The sequence below is a fragment of the Bos mutus genome, chromosome 11 (genome assembly GCF_027580195.1).
Source record: "Bos mutus isolate GX-2022 chromosome 11, NWIPB_WYAK_1.1, whole genome shotgun sequence".
Classification (NCBI taxonomy): domain Eukaryota; kingdom Metazoa; phylum Chordata; class Mammalia; order Artiodactyla; family Bovidae; genus Bos; species Bos mutus.
In genome coordinates this window covers 78,846,290-78,871,342 of record NC_091627.1, presented here as the reverse complement: position 1 = coordinate 78,871,342, position 25,053 = coordinate 78,846,290, and the positions used below count along the sequence as shown (strand labels likewise).

Below are 25,053 nucleotides of genomic sequence, written 5' to 3'. Positions count from 1 at the left end.
TCACACTAACACCTCACATTTCTTTTAAAGATAAGTAATGGTGTTTTACTAGGGTGTGTGTATATGTACCTGGCTTATTACATCGGCAGTGATTTCCAACAATCTAAGAAAACTATAGTTAGTATTTCAACATAGGAAGGACAATTCTTCCAGAAGTGAAAAAAACACACCCAGAAAAGAAATTTTAAAACTTTAAGTTTAGGAATAACTAGAAAATTCTAATATATAAATTCATACTCCCAGAGAAGGTCAATTAATTACTTGTTTTTGTTCAGTTATAGAAACAGCTCTGTTATGGTAAAAAGTAAATGCAATACCTGAATTCCAAGACTAAATTTGAATTTCATGCATGAATACATGGTAAATCAGAGATTCAAGCAGAGCTAGTATCCTGGGATCTAAAGTTGAGGGACAGGATTGTGAAAACATTTGGCAAGAAACTCATTTATGTGAATAATGCCTAATTTGTAGAATAATTTCCTCTTATGTTTCTTTAACCTTTGTGTTTTATTGATTTCAAAATATTGATTTAATATTGCATAGAAGGCAAAAATCCAGGTAAAGTCATCTAAGTGGATATGCATGGGACAGACTTTTTTCTATATACCATGTTAAAGTAACACATCATTAATGGATTAAAATGTTTAAAATGATTTGGACAAATAATACAGGACAGGTGAGAATCCTTACTACCTTTTACATACGTACAGTAAAACATTTCATAATCCTTATAATATTAACTATAAAATAATTTTTTAACAGAGTAATGCCACCACCGAAGAGTGGGTTTTTTGGGGTCTTGTTTTGTTTCTCTCCAGAACTGATCCTATAGAAGGGGTGGGGAAGTAAAGTACAAATTCCCACCTCTGAGGTTTAACCATGAAAAATTTCAGCTGGGAAGATGATTTTCCTTTTACAATTACTCCTCATTATACATAATAATGAGGAATAAAGATGGCCTGGATAGAGAAAATCCACTAAGGATTTCAGAAACTCATTTTGGAAAACCATTTCACTCTCTAATAACATCAAATGATCTAACAGAGAGGCACAAAGGAGAAAAAGGGGACTGCCCTGTCTTTCCTACTTTACTGTGAATGCTCATGAACAAATACAGGTGTTAATGAGCATGAAAGTATCTAAAACATGATCCAAGGAAGAAATAAATAGCAAGTAAATCCGACATATTCAAGGTCTGCTCTCTTGATATGACAAGGCCAAACTAAACCATCATTCCCCATGTCCCACGGAACTCAAACAGAGCCAACCCAGCATCATCCTGCTCTCACCCTGGAGTGTTTTCTTGGGAGTAACACCAAGCCACTTTCCAGCAAAGTCTTCAGGGGTCAGTTAGGGATATGTTGTCATTCGACCACACTGGCTGCCTCTCTCTCCAGAAATAATGACAGGCATGTGTTTTTGAAATCAGCTCTCCCCATTTTCTAAGACAAGGATTGGAGTGCTGCCTTGAGCATTTTAGCTGTTATTAAACCAAAAGTATTTTAGTTTCTATTGAAATAATAATATTACAGCTTCTATTATTTCATATAACTATTTAACATTCTTTCTTTGAATAGCTTTCATTTCTAAAATCGACAATGTTTGTCCAGCTACTCATAATTTAAATCAGAATAAATACAAGTATTAACTTTACACTAAAAGCACTTATAGATCCCAGCTAAAAAGAAATCCAGTCCCATTTTGGTTGTACTGGAAGTCTATTTTATCAAGGCTTAAAATTAAGTGGTCCATTGACTGGGAAATGGAAATATTTATTTTACAACACATTTTTCCTAATATATAATCACTACAGAAAGTTCGAAAAAAGGTAAGAAAAAAAAAAAAGCGAGAAAAATCCCTAATCACACCAACAAAGATATAAATATCAGTCAACAGCCAGTTACTTTTTTCCTTAAGTGTAAATGCACATCTCTAATTCTAAAACACAAATTGGTTTTATTCTGTATCAACAACTTTTTTGCAATTTAAAGATATGTTAGGAGCAATTTCTCATGGCATTAAGTCTGCCTGGAAAGCCTGAATTTTTAATGGCTGTATAATATTTCAACTGGGAGATGTGCCATAACTCATTTAACTCTTTTCCTATTGTAGTTGCTTCCGACATTTGTTGTAACGGCAAACTTGTATGTGAATCTTAGAAACAGTTTTTATTATTACATTAGAAGAGACTCCAAAAGAAAGAAATACCAGGTCAAAGCAATGTGTATTTTTAAAATGCATCATGATAGGTATTAACTATTTACTAGAAATAACAATTTATATAACACCTGCAGTGTTTATGAATGTTCATTTTACTGTATCTTTTTTATTTGCACAGATATTTATCACTTTATTACTACTTTACTCAATTATTAGGTTGAAATAAATATCTCTTTGTCTAATTTGGGTTTTTCTGATAGAGAAAATTTATATATATTTCATCCATATAAATGGTATGTAAAGTCTCCATAAAATTTTGTCAATGTTTTATAGGAATCAATAAATAAATGTATACAAATTATAAGAAAACACCAAATTCTAATAATAAAATATGTAGTTACCATATGTACATATATATTTGTGGCCAATAACTTCCCTACTTCATCATTTGGCTTTTTTTTTTTTTTTTTTCATCATTTGGCTTTAAACTGTAACACAGAAAATCCACTCTAAGTATATATTCAAGAGAAATGAAAATACACATCTTAAAAATTTGTACACAGTTTTACTATAAGTTCATATCTCTCTAGATACAAAGCCAGTAGACTAGATTTGGATGGATCCACTAAACAATGCTATCTCACCTAAGAACTGAATATCTAACAGTAATTTCTTGCTGCCTGCTAACCAATACCTATTTAGAATTAAAATAAAAATAAAATAGAAACTTGTACACAAATGTTCATAATAGCATTATTCATAAGAGCCCCAAAGTGGAATTAACCCAAATTTCTGTGATCTGATAAATGTTTAAACGAAATGCGGTATATATACATACAATGAGGTACTATCACCCACAAAAAGAATGAAGTTCTGATACATGCTATAGCATGGATGAATCTTGAAAATATTATGTGAAAAGAAAGAAGTCAGTCACAAAAGACCACACACTGTATAATTAAATTTGTATGACATATCCAGAATAGACAAAGCAATAGAAACAAAAATAAATTAGTAGTGGCCCAGGGCTGGGGACGGAAAAGGCAATGGCACCCCACTCCAGTACTCTTGCCTGGAAAACCTCATGGATGGAGGAGCCTGGTAGGCTGCAGTCCATGGGGTCGCTAAGTTGGACACGACTGAGCAACTTCACTTTCACTTTTCCCTTTCATGCATTGGAGAAGGAAATGGCAACCCACTCCAGTGTTCTTGCCTGGAGAATCCCAGGGACGGGGGAGCCTGGTGGGCTGCCGTCTACGGGGTCGCACAGAGTCGGACATGACTGAAGTGACTTAGCAGCAGCAGCAGCAGGACTGGGGAAGGAGGGGGTGCTGGAGAGTGACTGCTAATGGTTTCTTTCAGGGTGATGAAAATGTTCAAAAATTAGACAGTGCTAACAGTTTCACAACCCTGTGAATATATGAAGCATCTTTGACATGTACACTTTAAGTGGATGAATTTATGTATGGTATATGATTATATCTCAGTAAAGTTGTTTTTAAAATATATGTCACTATACTGTGGTCTGTTAAAGCCCCCACCAAAAAAGTGAACTTGTCTCTTGTTCTAATTTTCAGAAGTGTTTAATACTGCATATTTTTCTGAAGCTATGCTGTTAGCATTCTATAATGCTCAGAGCAATTATATTTTCTTGGGATACTGTTCCACAATTAATATTAAATAACCCTTTTTGACCTTGACCTTTAATCTTAAATGCATTTTGCCTTAAATTCTATTTCATCTCACATGTTGATGTTGCTGACTTTTCATTTATGTGGAATATTTTTCTCCAAATTTGAAATATCAAGGTTGCTTTTTTCTTGAACACGTGTACACCCGTGGCAGATTCATGTTGATGTATGGCAAAACCAATACAATATTGTAATTAGCCTCCAATTAAAATAAATAAATTTATATTAAAAAAAAAAGGAAGTACCTCTTGCACATAGAGGCTTCCCTGGTGGCTCAGTTGGTAAAGAATCTGCCTGTAATGAAGGAGACTGCTTGCAATGTAAGAGATCAGGTTTGATTTCTGGGTTGGGATGATCCCCTGGAGAAGGAAGTGGCAACCCACTCCATTCTTGCCTGGGAAATCCCATAGCCTGATGGTCTACAGTCCATGGGGTCGCAAGACTCGGACACACACATCTCGGTGCTATATTTTATTTGTAAAAGTCTGAGATCCTATTCATAGGCAAATTTAATGCTTTCACTTTTACCTATTAGTACACTTATTTCTGTCATCATATATTTTATTTATTTACTATACTTTCTTATTTTCTTTCCTCTACCTTTGGTTGGAATGTTAAACTTGATTTATTTTTTTACCCTCATGATTTATATTAAGTGTCCTATTTGTGGTTATTACTCATATATTTCAGATTATGTTTCTCTAAAAAAATTAAAGAGTTAATCTATATTTGAATCTTTTTCCTGAAAAAGAGTCCTAATATTCTATCTCTTTTCTTCTCTCTCCCGTATTTAGTTGATCTGCTCCTGACTAATTTAAGGATGAACCTTATAGTTAAAAAACTATGACTTAACAATACAAATACACTTTACTGGACATTTGTGTATTGTAAAGCTCTCTGCTGTTTCCTTACTTTGATACCATTTCCTCAAGACATGACCTCCCACTTTTTGGACCTCCAATCCCACACCCACCCTCCCACATTAGGCAGGAGAGCTAGCATAAATAATTCTTTCAAAGAAGGTCTGTAACAATCAGAGAAGCTGAATTATTACAGATCCAAAACTATTTTTATTTTATTTTCCTCTCACACTGAATTGCTGGTTTGCCTGCATACAGAATTACAGGTTCAACATAAATTTTTTCTCAACTTCAAAACTACTGCATTTCTATCTTCTATTACTTGTTTTAATCAATAATAGAGCTAATATCTACCTGATTTTTCCCTTTGTAGGTAAACTGTTTTTGCTCTCTGGAAGGTCTTAAGTCAGTTCCTCCTTATTACTAGCATTCTGAAAGTTCACAGGAAGGCATCTGAGTGTAGGTCGTTTGTCACTCTTTTATTTAGTATTCAGTAGGCCTTTTTAGAGAAGGCAATGGCACCCCACTCCAGTACTCTTGCTTGGAAAATCCCATGGACAGAGGAGACTGGTAAGCTGCAGTCCATGGGGTCGCTAAGAGTCAGACACAACTGAGCGACTTCATTTTCACTTTTCGCTTTCATGCACTGGAGAAGGAAATGGCAACCCACTCCAGTGTTCTTGCCTGGAGAATCCCAGGGACGGGGGAGCCTGGTGGGCTGCCGTCTCTGGGGTCACACAGAGTCGGGCACAACTGAAGTGACTTAGCAGCAGTAGCAGCAGGCCTTTTTAGAAGACTTGTCTATCTTCAGTTTGGAGAAATTTCATCCTATTATTTCTGGGATCATAACTCCCCTCCACTCTCGTTTATCTGAAGTTCTATTAGATGAAGGTAGAAGCTTTAGATGGAAAAGGAAATGGCAAACCACTCCAGTATTCTTGCCTGGAGAATCCCATGGATGGAGGAGCCTGACAGGCCATGGTCCCACAGGGTAGCAGAGAGTCGGACATGACTGAACCAACTAAGCACAGAAACTTAAGAAGGCACTCTATATTGTACGACCTTTTGTTCATGCTTCCTACCTTTTTAAGACTACACCCTAAAGAATCTAACTCAATCTTCTACTTCATTAATTTGCTTCTAGCTGTGTCCACTCTATTTCACCTATGTGTTGTTTTTTCTTTTTTTAAATCTTAACAATTAGATTTTAAAATTCTTAGATTGGCTTAATTTCATTCTATTCCATGTTTGTTTTAGAAATGTAATAACCTTTCCTATGTTACCATGAATGTTAATCTGACTTATTTCAGAGTCTGTTGCCTGTTCATTGTTTCTTTGAGTATTGTTTATTTCTTAAGGTTGGAGCCTCGTTTTTCTATCATATGTTTTCCTCAAACATTTAGTGACTCTTGGCAGCAAGGTCATTTCAGAGACTCTCTGTGTCTGTCTCTGTATAATGGTTCTGTTCACTACCATGAGCCTCAAGTAAAAAATGTGGGATATGACGCCAGGTGTCATGTACATGTTACAAGTTTGTCTTCCAGGAAGAAACTCCTTGAGCTTTTTGACAACCAAAGGCTACCTGAGGGATCACCAAGCCTCTATGGCCTCTGTATTATACAGGCCTAGCCATTCTATATGTACCTCCTTACCTAATCCTGCAGACCTCTCCACTCTTTGACTATGACTCCGGTTAGTGAACACTACTCGTCTATATATTTTGGGGGTGTGGCTCCACCATGCTTTATTTTTCTGTGGATGTGACTCATCAGGCTTAACATCTTTTAAGAATTCTTATAATTTCGATCCACTGGTGGGACCCTTTCTTGTTTTCCCAGACTATTATCTGTTGATTAACATAAGTGAGTATTTATATAGGTACAGACACATATGTACACTTTTTCTGTCCTCTTATGGAATTTGGAACATGCCAGCGGTGGTGGAAATGTAGTTAAAGAATAGCATGAGCTCAGCCTACTATCTTGATCACTTTCTCAGTGTCACTGTTTGCTCAAGGGTATGTACTCTAGTGTTAACATGGCTATATCTCTAAATCTCAGACTCGTATATCCAACTCTGAGCTGATACCTTTTCTTGTATTTCTTACAGGCACCTCAAATGTAACATGTCCAAAACTGGATTACTCATCTTATCCTCACCAAATCTGCTCAGGTATCCTCATGACCCTTGCAACAAATTCTTCACAACTCCTTTTCACTCACATCACCAAATAGTCCCTACAAAATACATTTTATTTTTTTCCATTTCTACTGAGTGCCATTAACTTTGTCCCAGCCACCATTACTTTCACCTAGAATAGTTAGTCAACATTCAAAAACACAAATCAAATCATGTCATTCCTCTGCCTAAAACTCTTCCATTACTTCTCATTGCTGTTGGAATCAATTCACAGTTTTTCCACATTAAACACTACTCTGAATCCAAATCTGGAGACAAGGTCCCTGCTATTTACTTAAAGACCTGATGCCAACAGGTTATTAGCCTCCTGGGTTATATAAGTTCCCCTTTCCTTTGTTCCACCATCTTGTTGAGGTATTCCATAACTTCACCTTAAATTAATATAACTTCTCTTAACTATGATGCCTGTATTATAAAACTGCTATAATAGGTATACTCTTTAGATACTAGGTATTTTATCTATCTGTAACTAGATCGTCCCTTTAGGAACCATCCTTGTTGAATGAACAAGTCCAGTTAAAGCTTTGGATGCCTCTTGGTTTAACTTACTATAAAATGGGAAAACTCCAGTGAAGTCCCATATATGACAGGTTAGTCCAGGCTTTGATAGTGTGAGCCTGGGTAAAAATCCTAACTACTCTTGGACATGGCTTCTTTTCCTGTCAAATGAGGAGGGTAGGGTTGGATGATCTCAAAGGTCTCTCTCTTCCATTTCTAGTGGTCACAGATCCTATGATGTAATATAGTATTTCCTTAGAGAAAATACAGTACCTATCACTCAAATTTCATGAAAATTGTACAGAGGGTAATATTCTCCTTCAGGCCTAAGTAGAACTTTCACCAGAGAGAAAATAATTCAACTTGAGGTTTCTGGAGACCACTTAAACCAATATGGATTCATTTTACCCAGATTTACTGTCGCCCTCAATTGCCTAAGGAATACAAACTCAAGAACTGAAAATACAATAGCAACAACAATAAGCACTATTACTACTATTATTGCTACTACTACTACACAGTAACAAAAATGAAAGCTTTTAGCTCATACTGGGAAATGACAAAAACAAACTATAATAATCTAATAGGAATGAAACAGGAAAAAAAAATAACAGTAAGTACCAAAGGCTTCTTCTGGAAAGATCAATAAAGATCAATAGTTCATATGGGTTTACCAAAAGAACCAACATACTCCGCTTTATCCACATCCCCTCCACTTTTATAAAAATGTTAAAAGGAGAGGCTCTTCAGACTTGCATCTAACATTTTAATAGTGTCTAAACTGATTATAACCAATTCTGAGTCTTGATCAAAATCATAAATACCAGTATAAAAAACTCACTCCTTCCTTAGTAATTTATAATACCTAACTATCGTTCTGCAAACTGTACAACCGTTGAAAATGGGAACTTATTCCCACTGACAATTACTATACCAAGGTTTGAGTACTGCTCTCTTTTTTTTTTGTTTTTAGTACTGCTCTCTTTATTGATGGATTTCATAAATTAAATGGCCCACATTGCTTTACCTGATACATTCCAACTCCGATGTGCTTTGGCTCAATTTTCACTAGCTCAGCTAATGGATCTTGTACACGCCTTGCTATGGAAACTGAAAAAACAGAATCAGAAAACAAGTATGGCTTAATGTGAAAAGCAGTATCCAGATAATTACTGTTTTAGTTTCTTATAATACAAGCAGTTATCCCTCTTTATTCTTCCCCCCAAAAGACCAACAGTTTAACCAAGTTTCAGTCTCCCCCCCACCCCATACAAAAAGTGAATGCAAAACTTCAGGATTGATTACGTCACCAAAACTCCTAGGCACTGCTAAGCTCAAATGCACTGAAAGGGTTATATATTTGAAAAACAAGTAAAACAGTTGCTGTATTTACACAATTACCTGTTCATTTGTTAAATACAGTATGGAAGGACACCTCACAATTTAAAGAACAAGTAGATATTGTTTTATTTCTAAGTAACCCTGCATTACTATAAACATGATACACATCTTTGCATTAAATATGCTTATTAAGACTACATCTTGATAATGATGACTAATGACAGAATCATATCTTACTGCAATCAGAGATCAAGTTAGCTGGCTAGTGAATATACTTGTATCGCCTTGAATATGACTGTAAGATTAGTCTGGGAAGTGATCTGCATGCTAACTGCTTGCTCCTAACACATGCACAGTCCTAATTACATCCCTTTCCTGACCATCACATCGCATTTTTAAGAGACTTGAGAGTTAACTTCAAATATTGCTTTACTTGTGTCATGATTTTTACTTAGTCATCATTTATTATTACCTTTTTTAAAACAAAATCTCATAACTAATTTAGCTTATAAGACAAATTTAGTTGGAAAAAAGAAATTTAATATGAATCTTTAGTTCAGTTCAGCTGCTCAGTTGTGTCTGACTCTTTGCAACCCCATGGACTGCAGCACACAAGGTTTCCCTGTCCATCACCAACTCCCAGAGCTTGCTCAAACTCATGTCCATTGTGTCGGTGATGCCATCCAACCATCTCTCATCCTCTGTCGTCCCCTTCTCCTCCGGCCTTCAATCTTTCCCAGCATCAGGGTCTTTTCAAATGAGTCAGCTCTTTACATCAGATGGCCAAAGTATTGGAGTTTCAGCTTCAGCATCAGTCCTTCCAATGAATATTCAGGAGTGATTTCCTTTAGGATGGACTGGTTTGATCTCTTTCCAGTCCAAGGGAGTCTCAAGAGTCTTCTCTAACACCACAGTTCAAAAGCATCAATTCTTCATCAATATGAATCTTAAGGATAATTAAGGCAACTCTTTTTTTCCCCCAAGTAGTATAGATGCATTGAGTGTTTACATATGAACAGGATTCATTTTCTAAACACATGAAAGTTAGTCAATGTCACCTACTCATATAGAAGGTTGGATAAAATATAAATTCATTAAGTGAAAACATTAAGGTCGTTAAAGGAAATTCCATGGCTGTTTTTGTGTTAAACTGTTGAAGGACTGATAAAAGAAGTCACCTCTTAGAAGTGACTATCAGATTCTCCTGATGTGTGCCACCTCTCATCAGAGATAAGATCCATTGTAAACATCAAGTTCACTGCACAGTCATTCAAGTCTTTTTCACATCTTTTACTAGTATTGCTAAGAGATAGTGACAACGGCAACTTGCAAAACAAGCTTAGAGAGCAATAAGTTGGTATCTTATAATCTGCCTATTTCTCCCACAGAAGAGATGGGAATTCCAAGGACTTCATATACACCTATCTTATCAAATTTCACATAAAGTTAATTAGTGCAAGCATGGAAGTATAAGTGGTTTCTTCTAATAACCACATTTATAGTTACCCATTGAAACACATGCCACCAGAGACATACCTGGTATCCTCTAAAAACAAAAAAGTGAGCCCTCCACATCTGTAAGTTTCACATTCACAGATTTTGCTATGGATCAAAAATGTTTGAAAAAAAATTCCAGAAAGTTCCAAAAAGTAAAACTTGAATTTTCCGCATTAGCAACTATTTACATTGGACTTACAACTGTTTACATAACATTTACATTGTATTAGGTATTACAAGTAATCTAGAGATGTTTTAAAGTATACGGGAGGATGTGCACAGCTTATATGTAAATATTACACTATTTTATATAAAGGACAAGAGCATTCTTGTGTTTTGGTACCTGAGAGGGGTTTCTGAAACCAATCTCCTAAGGCTACCAAGGGATAATTGTATTATTTCTTTATTCTAGCCTTTATATATATAATACAATAAGAATGATTTTCAAACATATACATACATTGCAAAATACTTTCAGATTAAAGAAACAACAGTAAACCAAGCTAAGGGAACAGGCATCAGAACATATGCTGCATAGGAAGGCAATATTAGAAGTTCAATAAAAGTATATCAATAATACATAAATCTTTCAAATCTACACCTTCAGGAGAACCCACATTATGAAAACCTAAAACTCAGAAAGTGGTTACAGCATTGTATGTAATTGGTAAGTGTGAGTAGATCCCATATTTTAACATTTCTGAGATACATAAAAGGATTTTCAACTGTTTTCTACTGGATTCCCTTCCAACAATTCACTGCCAGTGTATCATTTGTTCATCCAAATATTGCTAAATATTAGCAACGATGGATTGAAAATGATGGTTTCTAGATGCCATTAATTCTACAATAAGTCCCAAGGGCTTCTGGAGTTACAGTGTACCCAGTAAACAACCCTGACAAAGATCTAATATTTCTAGGATTGGCATTTCACTTTCAGATGCTGTTCGTTCTGCGAAGTATAAAAACCAAATATGGAAGAGACAGAGGCAGGAGGAGAAACACAGATGAATACTGTTTAAAGTAGAATTTGAAAAGTAGTATGCTCAAGCTTTGAAGAGAAGATGGAGCTGTTTTTCTGCTGGCAGGATAACCAAGAGAAACGTTATGCAGCAAACAGTACTCATTTAATGATCAGGCTAACTACAGATTTCTGCAAGTTAGAGACAGAGTAGTAGTTCAGGCAAAAGGAGTCTAGTAGATTGCTGATTCAGAAAATGAAGACAGAGTAAGAGTCATGGCCCCAACCTTGCGGCACACTCATTTTGAGTTAGAAAGGAAAAGGAGGAAATGGTGGCAGAGGCAGAGGAGGAATGGTGAGGAAAGTATAGTAAAAGGAGTAAAAAAGACTTCTGGAACATGTTGAACACAGAGTCACCCTATGTCCCCGAGTTTTTACTTCTAGGTACATACTCAAAAGAAGTGAAAATATCTGTCCAAATAAAATCTTGTACATGGATGCTCATAGCAGCATTACTCATAGTAGTCAAAAAGGTGAAAACAACCCAAATATTCAACAACTGATAAATGGATGAAAAAAACATGGTATACACCAGTATGGTGGTACATTATTTGGCAATAAAAAGGAATGGGGTACTGATAATACGCTACAGCATGGGTAAACTTTGAAAACACCATACTAAGTGAAAGAAGCCAGTTGGTCACAAAAGACCTCACGTTGTAATGACTCCATTTCTATGACATATCCAGAATAGACAAATCTGTACAGACAGAAAGAAGGTCAGTGTTTTCCAGAGACTGGGAAAAAGAGAGGAAGGGGTACAAACTGCTAATTGGTATGGGGTTTCTATTTGAGGCAATGAAAATGCTCTAAAATCGGATACCGGCAATAGTTACACAACTGACTACACTAAAAAATGATGACATAAACTTTAAAAGGGTTAATTGTGTGCTGTATCTCAATGAAGTTGTTATATGTTTTTTAAATGCAGAATGTCCAAATGTATGGCAAATATTATCTATTTTTTCCCACATATGATGCCAACGCTTCTCTGTATCATAGTTACTATTCACCATTGTTCAGGAAATTCTAGTTAACACAATTGGAAAAGAAAGAAGACACGATTACTGAAAAGACAGAAATTAGATTACTTATTATTATTTGCAGATGATGACTGTCTTCTTAGAAAACCCAACTAAGTCAACTGAAAAAAATATCACAACTAGTAAGATTTCAATCAGTTGGCTGGTTTCAAGACACCCACACAAAAACTGATGCTCCATCATATGCCATCAACAACCAATAAGAAATATCATGAAGGAGAATCCATTCACTGTCTCTGTGTGCATGTGTGTGTGTATTGCATGTAAGAAAAATAAAACATGCATAACCTGTGGAAGGGATCCCAGACTGAGTGAAGATTAGCATCCTAAAAGGTAAGCAACCAGAGCTACAGCCATGTGCAGTACCCCTGAAAGCAGCATTCTCCCCTCATTTATAAGCTGTCTTATATGCAAAGGATAAAAGGAAGTATATTGGTTTTGGTCTTTAGATCCATGAAACACCTAGAATCTTAAAGCTTCCAGAGCAAATAAATGTATTGCTTAGAAGACTGTACTAAACTGTGCTGTCTTTAAAATTTTCTTTATTCTGTTATCTGAGACTATAAAGTGGAAATTTTTCAAGTTCAAAACTCACTTCATTTTTGTACTTCTCCTTGCCATCAGACAGCAACAGAGGAAGACAGGTGAATCCCCATGCTGTCTTTTATTTCATTCAAGAACTCCAAATTAGAATTTTTTCACTGTAAAAAGCTGATTAAAATGTAACTGCAATGCTCTTAAAGCACATCTTGATCCTCTAATCAGTAATTACATTTTTCAATAAGGAGCTGACAAATCTGTTGACCTAATATAAATAATCTGTATCTTGATTGCAGCACTTGTGGTGACCTGACTAGCATAAGCTTTTAAAAATTCATAGATGGTATACCTAAAAAGGGTGAAATTATTTTATGTAAATATACCCTTAAATGAGTGAAGTATCTTTTCTCTAAGGATATCAAGCTTTTTCTTTATTTTTCTTCTCTCTACATAGTCTCTATTTCTTCCATGTAGTGCATACACTCCACCCCCTGCCTCATATTTTGGCATCTGTCTTTAACAGTATAAATTTTCCTTACGTGTTAAGTGAACAACAACTTTCCATCAGAGGCAGGGTACTAAAAACCTGACTGTAAGTGCTTTGCTCAAAGGTGAGGTTTGTCAGTTGTGGGCTTCACTACAAGGTAATTTGGCCATTTCTCTGTGAAATCTCTGATCTCGGTTTCTGTATGTATTTCCTCTTGTGTTGGTTGAATCCCCTAATTTCCTGCATGGAGGTTTTAGTTCTCTCTAAGGTATCTTAAAGCTCAACATTCAGAAAACTAAGATCATGGCATTCAGCCCCATCACCTCATGGCAAATAGATGGTGAAACAGTGGTAACAGCAGCTGACTTTATTTTTTGGGGCTCCAAAATCACTACAGATGGTGACTGCAGCCATGAAATTAAAAGACGCTTACTCCTTGGAAGGAAAGTTATGACCAACCTAGACAGCATATTAAAAAGCAGAGACATTACTTTGACAACAAAGATCCGTCTAGTCAAGGCTATGGTTTTTCCAATAGTCATGTATGGATGTGAGAGTTGGACTGTAAAGAAAGCTGAGCGCTGAAGAATTGATGCTTTTGAACTGTGGTGTTGGAGAAGATTCTTGAGAGTCCCTTGGACTGCAAGGAGATCCAACCAGTCTATCCTAAAGGAGATCAGTCCTGAGTACTCATTGGAAGGACTGATGTTGAAGCTGAAACTCCAATACTTTGGCCTCCTGAGGTGAAGAGCTGACTCATCTGAAAAGACCCTGATGGTGGGAAAGATTGAAGGCAGGAGGAGAAGGGGACGACAGAGGATGAGATGGTTGGATGGCATCACTGACTTAATGGACATGAATGAGTTTGGGCAAACTCCAGGAGTTGGTGATGGACAAGGAGGCCTGGCGTGCTGCAGTCCACAGGGTCGCAAAGAGTTGGACACGACTGAGCGACTAAACTGAACTGAACTGAAGGTATCTACAACATCAAGTTAATAATTATTTAATCCATTTTTTTAAAATAGGTATTCCCACTCTTGTGTATAACCCATGTCTTCTGGTGCAGAAACCTATTTAACCCTCACTAGAGAGCAATTTTCCAGTCTTCTGCAAAAGTCGAAGGAGAGTTACTCAGCTTTGTGGACTAGGTCTAATTCATTTTTTTTTAAACTGATGTGAAGTGCACATAACACAAACTTAACCATTTTAGGGTGTAACTTTCATTGGTATTTAGTACACTTACAATATTGTGCAAACCACCACCTCTATCAAGTTCCAAAATATTTTCATCACCCCCACAGGAAACCCCGAACACATTAAGCAGCCCCTCTTCACTGTCCCCTCTTCCCAGTCCTTGGCAACCACCATCCAGCTCTCTGTGTCTGCAGATTTGCCTATTCTGGACATTTCATATACATATATAAAATCATATAATATGTGACCATTTGTGCTCAGATTCTTTTGCTTAGCCTGTTTTCAAGGTTCATCCATGTCATAGCATGTATCGTTACTTCATTCCTTCTTATGACTGAAAATATTACTTCATCATATGGACAAACCACATTTTGTCTATTCACCTGCTGATGAAGATTCAGCTACTGGACCAATGCCAGTTTTTGGGTATTGTAAATAGTGCTGCTATGAGCATTTGTGTACATGTATTTGCTGAGTACCTGCTCTCAATTTTTTGAGTATATACCTGGAAATGGGATTGCTGGGTTATATGGTATTCTATGTTTAACTTGATCTCATTGTTTTTTAAAGAGACTTTTAATCCATCTTCTTATTTTAGACCCATTCTCAGCCCTCCCGAGATACTTCTAACAGTGCTTGGTGTAGTCCCTAAGTCCTCACGGTTTCTGTGATCTATTTCAGGTTAGTTCTGTTTTCAACAATGCTGTCTCAGTATTCCAATTTCTCAAGCTGGCTGAATCTCAGCTGATTTCCAGCTTCAAAACTATTGTTGCTATTTTCTCTTCCCTATTCTCCTTGTCCTAGTAGTTTATGCCTCCATTCTATCAAGTTATTGTCATTTTAATGAGATTTCAGAAGAGAGTGAATGATATTTAAACTTCATTTTAAATCAGAAATCCAAAATAAACATTTTAATACCAACTATCTACCATTCTACTCATCCAATTTAAATCCTGTCCGTATAATAAATTTATTATGAGGGGAATGTAAGCATATATAAGGATAACTTCTGTTTTCAATAAGCTGATAAACTGGTCAAAAAGACATAGTAAGATAAAGGTAATTTTCTTACATATGTTTAACACTTGTAAGAATGGTGAGGTTCTCTTATATTTGATACAGTAAACTTATGGAGGGTTGAAAGGTAAAACCCACACCCATAGGTAGGTCTCAAATGAAGTGTAAAGTCATCCCCAGCATCAATCACTAGGAAAGAGAAAGACTCCCAGTCAGAAAACAGGAATTGAAAAGGAAGTGGGGCCCTAGAAAGTCAAGAGTAGAGACTCGCAGTTTCAACATTTGATTCCAGGACCAGACACCATGAAGACTCAAAATGTCTAGGTAGTATTTTGAGTTGATATGGATCAAACAAAGTTGTTGCCAATGTGGAAACAAGCTAAGACAAAGAAAGAAGGCACATCTGCAGTGAATCACAAACTGAAGACACAGCTAGGTTTTGAAATCAGAGAGGACTATATACCAATTCCCTTTTTTATTATTTGCTATTTTAATAGTCTTATTAGAGCATTATAATTTTGTTCCCTAATAATACTGTGCAGTTATGTATCCACACAGGCCAGTAGTGGAAAGGAAATAGCAGCAAAGGGGAAGTTTGAGGGACTGCCACCACCTATGTAACATTTTTATCAAATACCCTGTTAGATGACTATCTTTCAGTCTCAACTTGGGAGGGAGGCTCTGAATTTTATTTTTTTGTAAAGTATTCCTTTATTTTAGAAGTTAATACACAAAATATTATGTACACACTTACTTGGCTATGTGGCCTCTTTAAGCCTTGGTCTCCTCATTTGTAAAGGGGGAGTAATAAATGACTCAGGGCAATTGTGAGGATTAAATAAAATAATCCTGGTAATGTATTTACCACAATGTTTCACATATATTAAGTGCTTAAAAAAGATTAGTGTTAGTAGCTCCCACTATAATTACCCTAGGTATTCCTCCTCTTAATATTTTATTACTATTTATATAAGGCAAATATCAAAATAGAACATGTCAAGGAGGCAGAGACCCCATTGAGTTGGTGTGACAGGGAAAAATTTCACTGAAGAATTTGAGCTGGGATCTGAGTTTGAAGAGGAGATCATTATAGACAGGTGACTGTATCATAGAATGAACAACTGAAAGGAAACTACAAGTTCTTTTGGATTATAAAAGAAGTCTTTAACTTTAGATTAATGCAAAAATTTTCAAATACCTATCTCCAGGTATATATTTCAAGAACAGTCAATGAAATTTGATGAGAATCTTTAAGGGGAAAAAATTAAACAAGAAGTCTATTTCCCCTAATTTGGCATTTCCTAAAACTGGGAGTTAAGATACACAAACTACTAAATATAAAATAAACAACAAAGATATATTGTACAGCAATGGGAATTACAGCCATTATCTTTTAAGAACTTTTAATGAAGTATAATCTGTAAAAATACTGAATCACAATGCTGTACACCTAACAAATATAATACTGTAAATAAATGATACTTTGATTAATAATAAATCAGTAAACACACACACACAAGTCCTTTCTAACAAAGCAGTCTAAATATCCACCTATTAAACAGAAAAATGCTCTGACCAGATCTATATTTTGCTTGTGATTCCAATTACTTTAATTAGATGTCTCAAAATATCTTAATTCCTTCATACACAAGATTTAAACTATTCCACAACACAGAAATCAGAGCAATTTTATACAACTAAAATCAAATCAGGCTGATTGAAACAATACACTAATGGCAATTCATATTAGCAAGACAAGAGAAACTGATCATTCAGCAAATATTTTGCAACAGACTCAAAGTCTGTAACTGTTTATGCATTTGCACTTTAAATATTTTTATGTTAACATATTACTTTTCTCCAACAAAAAGCTGTTAATAGTAATATTTCATAATAATAATGAGAGCTGAGAGTGTTTTACTGTACTACTAACTCTGCAGCATTTAATTTTACTAATAATGTTTTGGGCTAATTTTTCACCATACTCTAGAATACTGTGCAGTGTTCCTTAAAAGCAGTTTTCTTCCGCCTCTTTTCCATAATGCACAGTATTATTCCAATCAAATACTTTCTTTCTAATATGCCCGTAATACAGCTTCTAAAATTCCTTAGATATTTAAATATTTTGCTTGCTCCAAATTTAAGTCCAAAATACTAAAATCACACGCTTTTATGATGGTCCACAGTTTCTTACCTGCACTTCTCAAATTAGGGTCCAGTTCTGGCATCTCTTTGTTAGCTTCAGGGCTGACACTGTAGATCGATGCTCCTGCTTCACTGACGATACTGAGAAGAAAGAAAAGGGGAATATTATTTGCCAAACTTTCTGCCTGCCCAAAAAAAAAAAAAAAAGAGTGAGAATAGGTATTATAAGAGAACTGAAGGGCAAAGCACTCTCTTTAAATTTCAATGGTATCTATACTATTTGATTATTCATTAATATAAGTGATTAAGCAATGTTTGTTTCTTCACATAGGAAATACACAGGCTTAAATCCATAATGAATTCATTCAGTTGTTTTCTGTCAGTAGTAATAAGAGAGAGTTTATAAATGAACACAATGGATACTCCTCCATGAGGCCAACAAAATTTTCAGAATACTTAGCTTCTCTGGTGCTTATAATCCATTTATGACTCTTGTCTGAATTAATCATTCTAAAGCATCTTGGAAAGCACAGACATGTATGTGGATACGTGCATATGTGGATACACACAAAAACTATTTCCATAAATGCTGCCCTGTTGTTGTTTAGTCGCTAAGTCATGTCTGACTTGTGGCTCCATGGATTGTAGCTCACCATGCTCCTCCATCCGTGGGATTTCCCATGCAAGATACTGGAATTGGTTGCCATTTCCTTTTACAGAGGATCATACCGACCCAGGGATCGAACTTACGTCTCCTGCTTGGTAGGCAGATTCTTTACCATTGAGCCACCTGGGAAGCCTTCACCATTATTATTACTTGGTTATAATTAACAACAACAATGTGAAAAGGAAGAAGATCAGACACCCTACTTCTTTTCAGGAGGGTTTCAAGTCATCCTTTCAGTAAACTTGAAACATTATCACTTTAGGCAGATTTTAAATCATTTCTTGTTTCTTTAATCCAACCATCATACAACCTCTTTCTTTCTTCTCTGGCTCCATATACTTTACAAACCACACTGGCAGCACTCTGTTACAGATGACAGTTGTACAGAGGTTGGCATTTGTACAGTTTATCTAACATTTTAAAATTATGGGCTTTCTTTATGATATAATACATTAAAAATCATCTACTTTAAGTGTTTACAATACCTTTGGTTCTCTACCATGTGACTATCTAGGTGTCAAGATTCAAAAGTAGAAACATGGTTGGTGGTGCTTAATTTTTGATCTACTCTTAGGAACCTCTCCCTTTCTTGCTCTTCAGTAGTTACTTCAATTATGAGACAAGTTGAGCAGATAACTTCTAACATATTGCTCCACTGTAACCACTCAACAATGATAAGTAAAATGTGAAACAGTTAGTTTGCTACTCCAAAGAGTTCTTTGCAGAACTCCTAATTGAACTTTGATGATTATAAGCCTCTGAGACTTGAGAGGATTACTTGGGGCAACAAGAAGATTTATATATTTTTTGCAAACAAGATCTATTATTCCAAATTTCCTAACAGGGAAAATGAACACTCTTCAATTGGAAAGTGAGGCTGCTCATCTTGTTCCTCATCAAACTCTCATCAAGATATAGTAAGAGGTACATATTACATACAAAGCACAAAGCCAACCCCTTTATGTAACTGAGGATAAGAATATTCAGCCACCAGCTATGGAAAATTTAGTTTCAAACACAAATGAACACTCAGCCTAACAAAGTTCTTTTCCAAAAAAGAAAAAAACCCAGAGTATCCATGAAGTGCAGGCAGGACCAATTATTAAGAGAAAAGAGTATTTTAAAAAATCTTACCACAAATTTATATTCTGTCATTGCCAGAAGCCTCCAAAATTACCACTATTTGAGCAAAGGGAACTTAAACGGTAAATAAAAATTCCAATTAACTGTGGGCTTTAGCAATTGGGTACCTGAGAATTTTCTGGGTGATTCACTGTCTCTTGGAAGTTATAATTCTCAAAAGACTGAGGGAAACTGTTGCAAAGAAAAACACTCAGATAATAAATATTCCTCCAAATACCATACTGCCACTTCTTTTAAACAGAGGAATACAAAACAGATGTGACACGCTGCACCCAAAGATTTTAGATTAACATTAATATTAAATCAATACAAAATGTAGTAAATTTTATATGCTTTAGTTACTAGATAGCATGGGTCCAATAAACAGTTCAGTACTAAGCACAGATCAGGACGCTTAAATAATTAAATGAGCAGAAAAACCTCAACACTGATTACTTCAATATAAAACATATAAGGATCTGAGAAGTGTATGTAGCAAGAATTAAATGAAATAAATCAAGCTGGGAGTGGTGATGATTTTTTCCAGGAGAAGCTGCTAAGAACAAAAGTTACAGCATTTGCCCTCTTCCTTTTTTTTCTTTCATATTTAGAGTTTAAGGATAGATATTATATGTGAGATTTTACAAGGTGCTCTGCTTATTAGGAAGTTTCCCAATAAACTATTAAAAATTATTCCAATTATCTCTAGCATATTTTGAGGAAAGCAAAAGTAAACTTTGCACAATATCCAGATATCTAACATTTAATATGTATCATATATCACAAAACAAATTTCACTCAGGTGTAAACTAATTAGGCTCATAATCTTAGCAATTTGATTATTTTATTTATTTTGCCATAAAACAGACAAGATTTTGAGCAAAATTTATAATTTTGGGGAAATTTAACTAACAGTTCTATCTGAACTCAAAAGTTTTAAGATTATTACAATACTTAAAATACCTTCAAATTGCTTGTTTTGACAAATGTGTAAATAAATAATACGGTATCTCAAACTTTAAATATACAAAACTACATTTCAGAAGTGTGCTAATTCTCTAGAATGAAACTGATCATTCTTAAAGCACTTTATCTAAATCAGCACTAGAGTCTTTCTAGGTCTTTTATAAAAAAATAAAATATATATATATAAACCACACTCATAACCTAAAAAACCAAGTGTAATGCCCATAATATAGATGCATTTACTTTTAAATTCTTTGAAAATGTTTTAAACAAAAAGTCTGCAAGTGAAAAACACTCATTTTTGTTATTGCAAGTAAAAGTCAATGCCGTTACATAAATCTGTAAAATAACATTTACAAAAATAAATATAATTTATTTTTAAAAATATATTTAGACCACAGAATTTATTTCTACACAGTTTATAAGTCTCTTCTACCAAGAAAAATTGTACATTGATGAATCTTTTAGAGCCACACTTGCAAGTATTCTTCTTACAGTGACTACTCATTCTGATAGTAAAAGAGTGGTAATTCCTTTTGCCAAATTGAGACGAAAGAATTACTTTTATGAGAGAGGAAAACTAGCTTTTTTTTTTTTTTTTTTTGGTTACTGGGCTAATAGTTTTCATATTCATTTACAAGGTTGCTTGAAGCCTCAGTATGAGTCTCCTTCTCTCTTCTTATTTCCCAGATATGAAAATAGCTTTTCTGTTTTTCTTATTTTAAAATAAATCACATGCTTCCTACGTTAAAAAGAAAATTTAATTCAAAGTTAACCTACTTAAATGAAAACAAAATTTATATTTAGTAAGGTACCAAAAATCACCCAGGATATATTTGCTTAAACTAATAAAAGCTGATGTTTTCAATTTTTACAAAAGTATACTAGAATTTCTTAAGTTTTATCAATATCTAGCAGTTTCCTTTTCCTCCCTCCTTCTGCCTACCAAAAAAAAAGGTACTAAAAAGTTCTGATGCTAAATGCATAGCTCATTTCACTAAAGTCTTAAAAATAATTTATCTAAAAGAAGTTCTTCTAAATTTTCAGACTGAGAAACATTTATATGAAAAGAAGGTAGGTAAATGACTTGACTTAAATTTCTTAACAAGTAAGACAAAGTGTCTAAAAAAGTTAATCATTTGCTTTGCTATGAGGTAATCTGTTCTGAAGTATGAAAGAATAGTTGTTTGTATTTTGGGGATAGGAGTCAAGGCCAAAAACTAAATCACCATAAATAAGGATTTACTGTTTAAAGAATACTTATTTTTTTTAAAATCAATTTTAAATTCCTTTATTTAGTGATGAATTGTCATTTCAGGGAGTCTCAAATGAGCAATATCTAGTCACTTTAAAAACTAAGGTGGATTCATTTTGATATTTGGCAAAACTAATACAATTATGTAAAGTTTAAAAATAAAATAAAATTAAAAAAAAAAAAAAAAAAAAAAATAAAAACTAAGGTGGGAATTCCCTGCGGGGTCCAGTGGTTAGAGGACTCTGTGCTTCCACTGCAAGGGGCACGGGTTCAATCCCTGGTCGAGGGAACTAAGATCCTTCAAGCCTTGCATGTAGCCAAAAAAAATAAAAACTAAGGTAATCTGGTGATCCTAAGGATGCCAGGAAACAAGATCCCACACTGTTAAGGATGTTTAAACTGTAAAACTCTTTTCGGATGGTAACTTGAAAATAAAGATCAAGTCACAAAATAGCCATTCTTTCTGAACTGGCTAATATGTTTTTAGGAACTTATATGAAAGAAATTATAATTTACACAAAAAAATAAATAGTGCTATTAATCATAGCACGGCTCTGAATGAAAGAACCTGAAATCAGAATGCCTATCATTAAAGGGTTCTTTAATGAAAAACTATACTGTCATCAGAGTATTGTTGTGAAGCATTAAGTGCAAAGGCTGGTTATAAAACTATGACATAAGACCAATTTTGATATTTTTAAAATATAGGTATATAAAAAGAAAAAAGAAACATTTATGGTAATGTTAACAGTGCTTAACTATCAGTTATTCCTTTAAATGAATTTTTGTTTCTTTAAATTTTTCTGCAATAACTATTTATTTGTAAAAATAAAAAGTTTATAAAATTCAAGTTTAAAATGACCATTGTTTATCTGGCCAGGAGATCTGATATCACATAATATCCAACACTCTTTTTAACCAAATTTTCTTTGAAAATTATGAAAGTTATTTTGAACTTAAATGTGGGTAAACATCATTGGTTAGTAATAACCTCCAAACTTGACTCCTGTGAGACCTCAAACAATATGATATTGTTTTATAACATGAAAGACAAGTGACTAAAAAGAAAAGTCAAGAATAACTCTCAATTTGTACATACAGGTCAAAAAGCAAATGCATGATGAAAAATTTTACAATATACAATATATTATGTGTCTTTAAGTTATAACTTAGTCCTTGGCCTGTGAATCAATCTACCAAGTCAATCAATCCACCAAGTGAATCACCACAGCAAAATCAATTCACTATCTACCACAAAAAAGATGTGAGGTGACATGGTTATACACCAGGAAAGTAGTGTGTGGAAAAAACACACACTAAAAGCAAAATATGGTGAAACAGAAATAGAGCAGAAATACACAACCTCAAAATTACAAGGACACCGAAGTAATTTACCTGTAGGTATGTAACACTAGCACCATCTGGTGGAAGACCAGTTAGAAGCAATTCTCCAACTATCACAGTTTTTTTAGAAAATTTCTGAGTTATCTTTCAAAGAATGAGCATTTTCCAAAGAGAATGAGTCTAGCAACGGTAGAGTAATTACACAGAGGACCCATAATAAGCCTATGAGAACTTAAAATGTCTACCAAACAGAGGGTGAATGTACCCTGGGATGGACATCCCATCATATCCACAAAGCGGAATTTTAACCATACAGAATTCTCTGGGCTACTTTTCCTTCAGTGTCTCATATCATATCAGATGAACACCGTTAACCCACAAAAGAAACCTAAAAAGGACAAACCCAAATTAGCAACTTCCAAACAGAATTGTAATTTGGAATTTGGGGTTCCTCAAAGTACCAGCTACCTACTCTCGTGGCCTCTACACTCAACAATGGTACTCAGGCCACAGGAGAATCTAATTCTGGTTTACGTTTAAAATGACACTGAGCTGCTACAATGTACCGCAATGAGTCAAAACAATTACATTTAAATCACTTTTACGGCTGTCAGTGGGCCATTCACAGGTAAAGATGACAAAAATCACTGGTACCTTCAAATGCCGTCATGGGGAAAGCCAATCACCAAACTGAGGGACAAAGACACAGAGCTTCTCTCCATTTGTAGGTGGTTGGGCCCCTCTACCGAGGCAGAGCAGTTTCTGACAAAGAATGGAACCAGCAGAAACTATGGGTCTCTACCATTCTCCAGGGCAAGCGTTCCTTTCATTTTCTTTCTCCCTTCCCTTCACTGTCTTCTGTTTCCCTTGGAGAAAAAAAAAAAAAAAAAAAAAAAGCCTCCTTGCCACCCCCTCTCCCCCCATCTACATTTGAGTCCAACATGAAGTTGATACAAGTAATGCACGATACCACTAAATGAAGCTCATGGAAAAGACAGTCACAGGAGCAACCAAGCAGGAGGCCTGATGCTTAAGTGAGTTTACACTGGGCACATGGAGAAGAGCCCCACTGTACCAGGACTAGAAAAGCAGGCTCAGAGAACAGAACACTAACCATGGAATAGGCTGTTGTTTGCAGCAATACTGTAAACATTTCACATTCGCCACTAACAAGTTCCCAAAACTAAGCAGCCAAGGAAGAAACACTCATCTAATTTTACAATTAAACTGTGCTTTGGTCAACATTTTGAAATGTCCTGATTTAAAAAGCATGATGTTAACCTCCCTACCATCCTTACTGCCCAAACATAAAAAATGTGCTTCTCCTGATTCTTGCTGTTAACTTCAAAACTGTCAGATTTTAAGGCATTCAATTTGTATTTACTCATATAATAACAGATTATCTGTTTGTTTATTCTTGTTCAAATGTAATTCTATATTTAGATATAAATCTAAGAGTATTAATTAGCATTTTCTTACAAAGGGAGGTTTACTTTTTCTTTTTTATGCCTTTTATCTTTTTCAAGCTTAAATAGATCTTTGGGAATTCATCCACTAATAAAATATGTGGAATTCAGACTGCTATGGCATAGACTTTTTTCAGAATGTAACTTATTGCAAGATATATTATTCCTTTATTATCCATCCAATAACAGAAGTCAGAATGAGAATTACCAACTTAGAGGGTTATAATATTTTGCTAATAATAATGCTGAATAATACAATTGAATTATTAAAAGTTTTAAGAACAAAAAAAAAGGAGAGAAGCAAAGAGAAAAAGACAATGAGAAATAAAATAATTACAGAGAGAGACAGAAACTGAGATATACTTTACCAGCAGCTAATACCTCAGTTCTTTTTACTTATAGTTGAATAAAGTTTTGGAAAAAACAATGGTTTGTGCTACATTCCCCGATATTCTCCCAAATGCTATTGCTGACAATCTCAGTGAACTCCACTAATAAATCACACACATTTTATCATTTTTAACACCATTACTTATTCCT

At 34.9% G+C, this 25,053-nt stretch overlaps 1 protein-coding gene across 5 annotated transcripts in view; it reads right to left on the bottom strand.

The window, feature by feature from the left end:
* The window catches only part of SRBD1 (S1 RNA binding domain 1), a 244,418-nt gene that overhangs the window by 81,482 nt on the left and 137,883 nt on the right, over positions 1–25,053 (bottom strand). For all 5 annotated transcript variants that reach the window (XM_070379644.1, XM_005897586.2, XM_070379641.1 and 2 more), the window contains 2 exons: positions 17,743–17,834; positions 8,436–8,518 (listed from right to left, as the gene is read on the bottom strand). In XM_070379644.1, the coding sequence (XP_070235745.1) occupies positions 8,436–8,518; positions 17,743–17,834 (175 nt within the window). The remainder of the gene's footprint in view (positions 1–8,435; positions 8,519–17,742; positions 17,835–25,053) is intronic.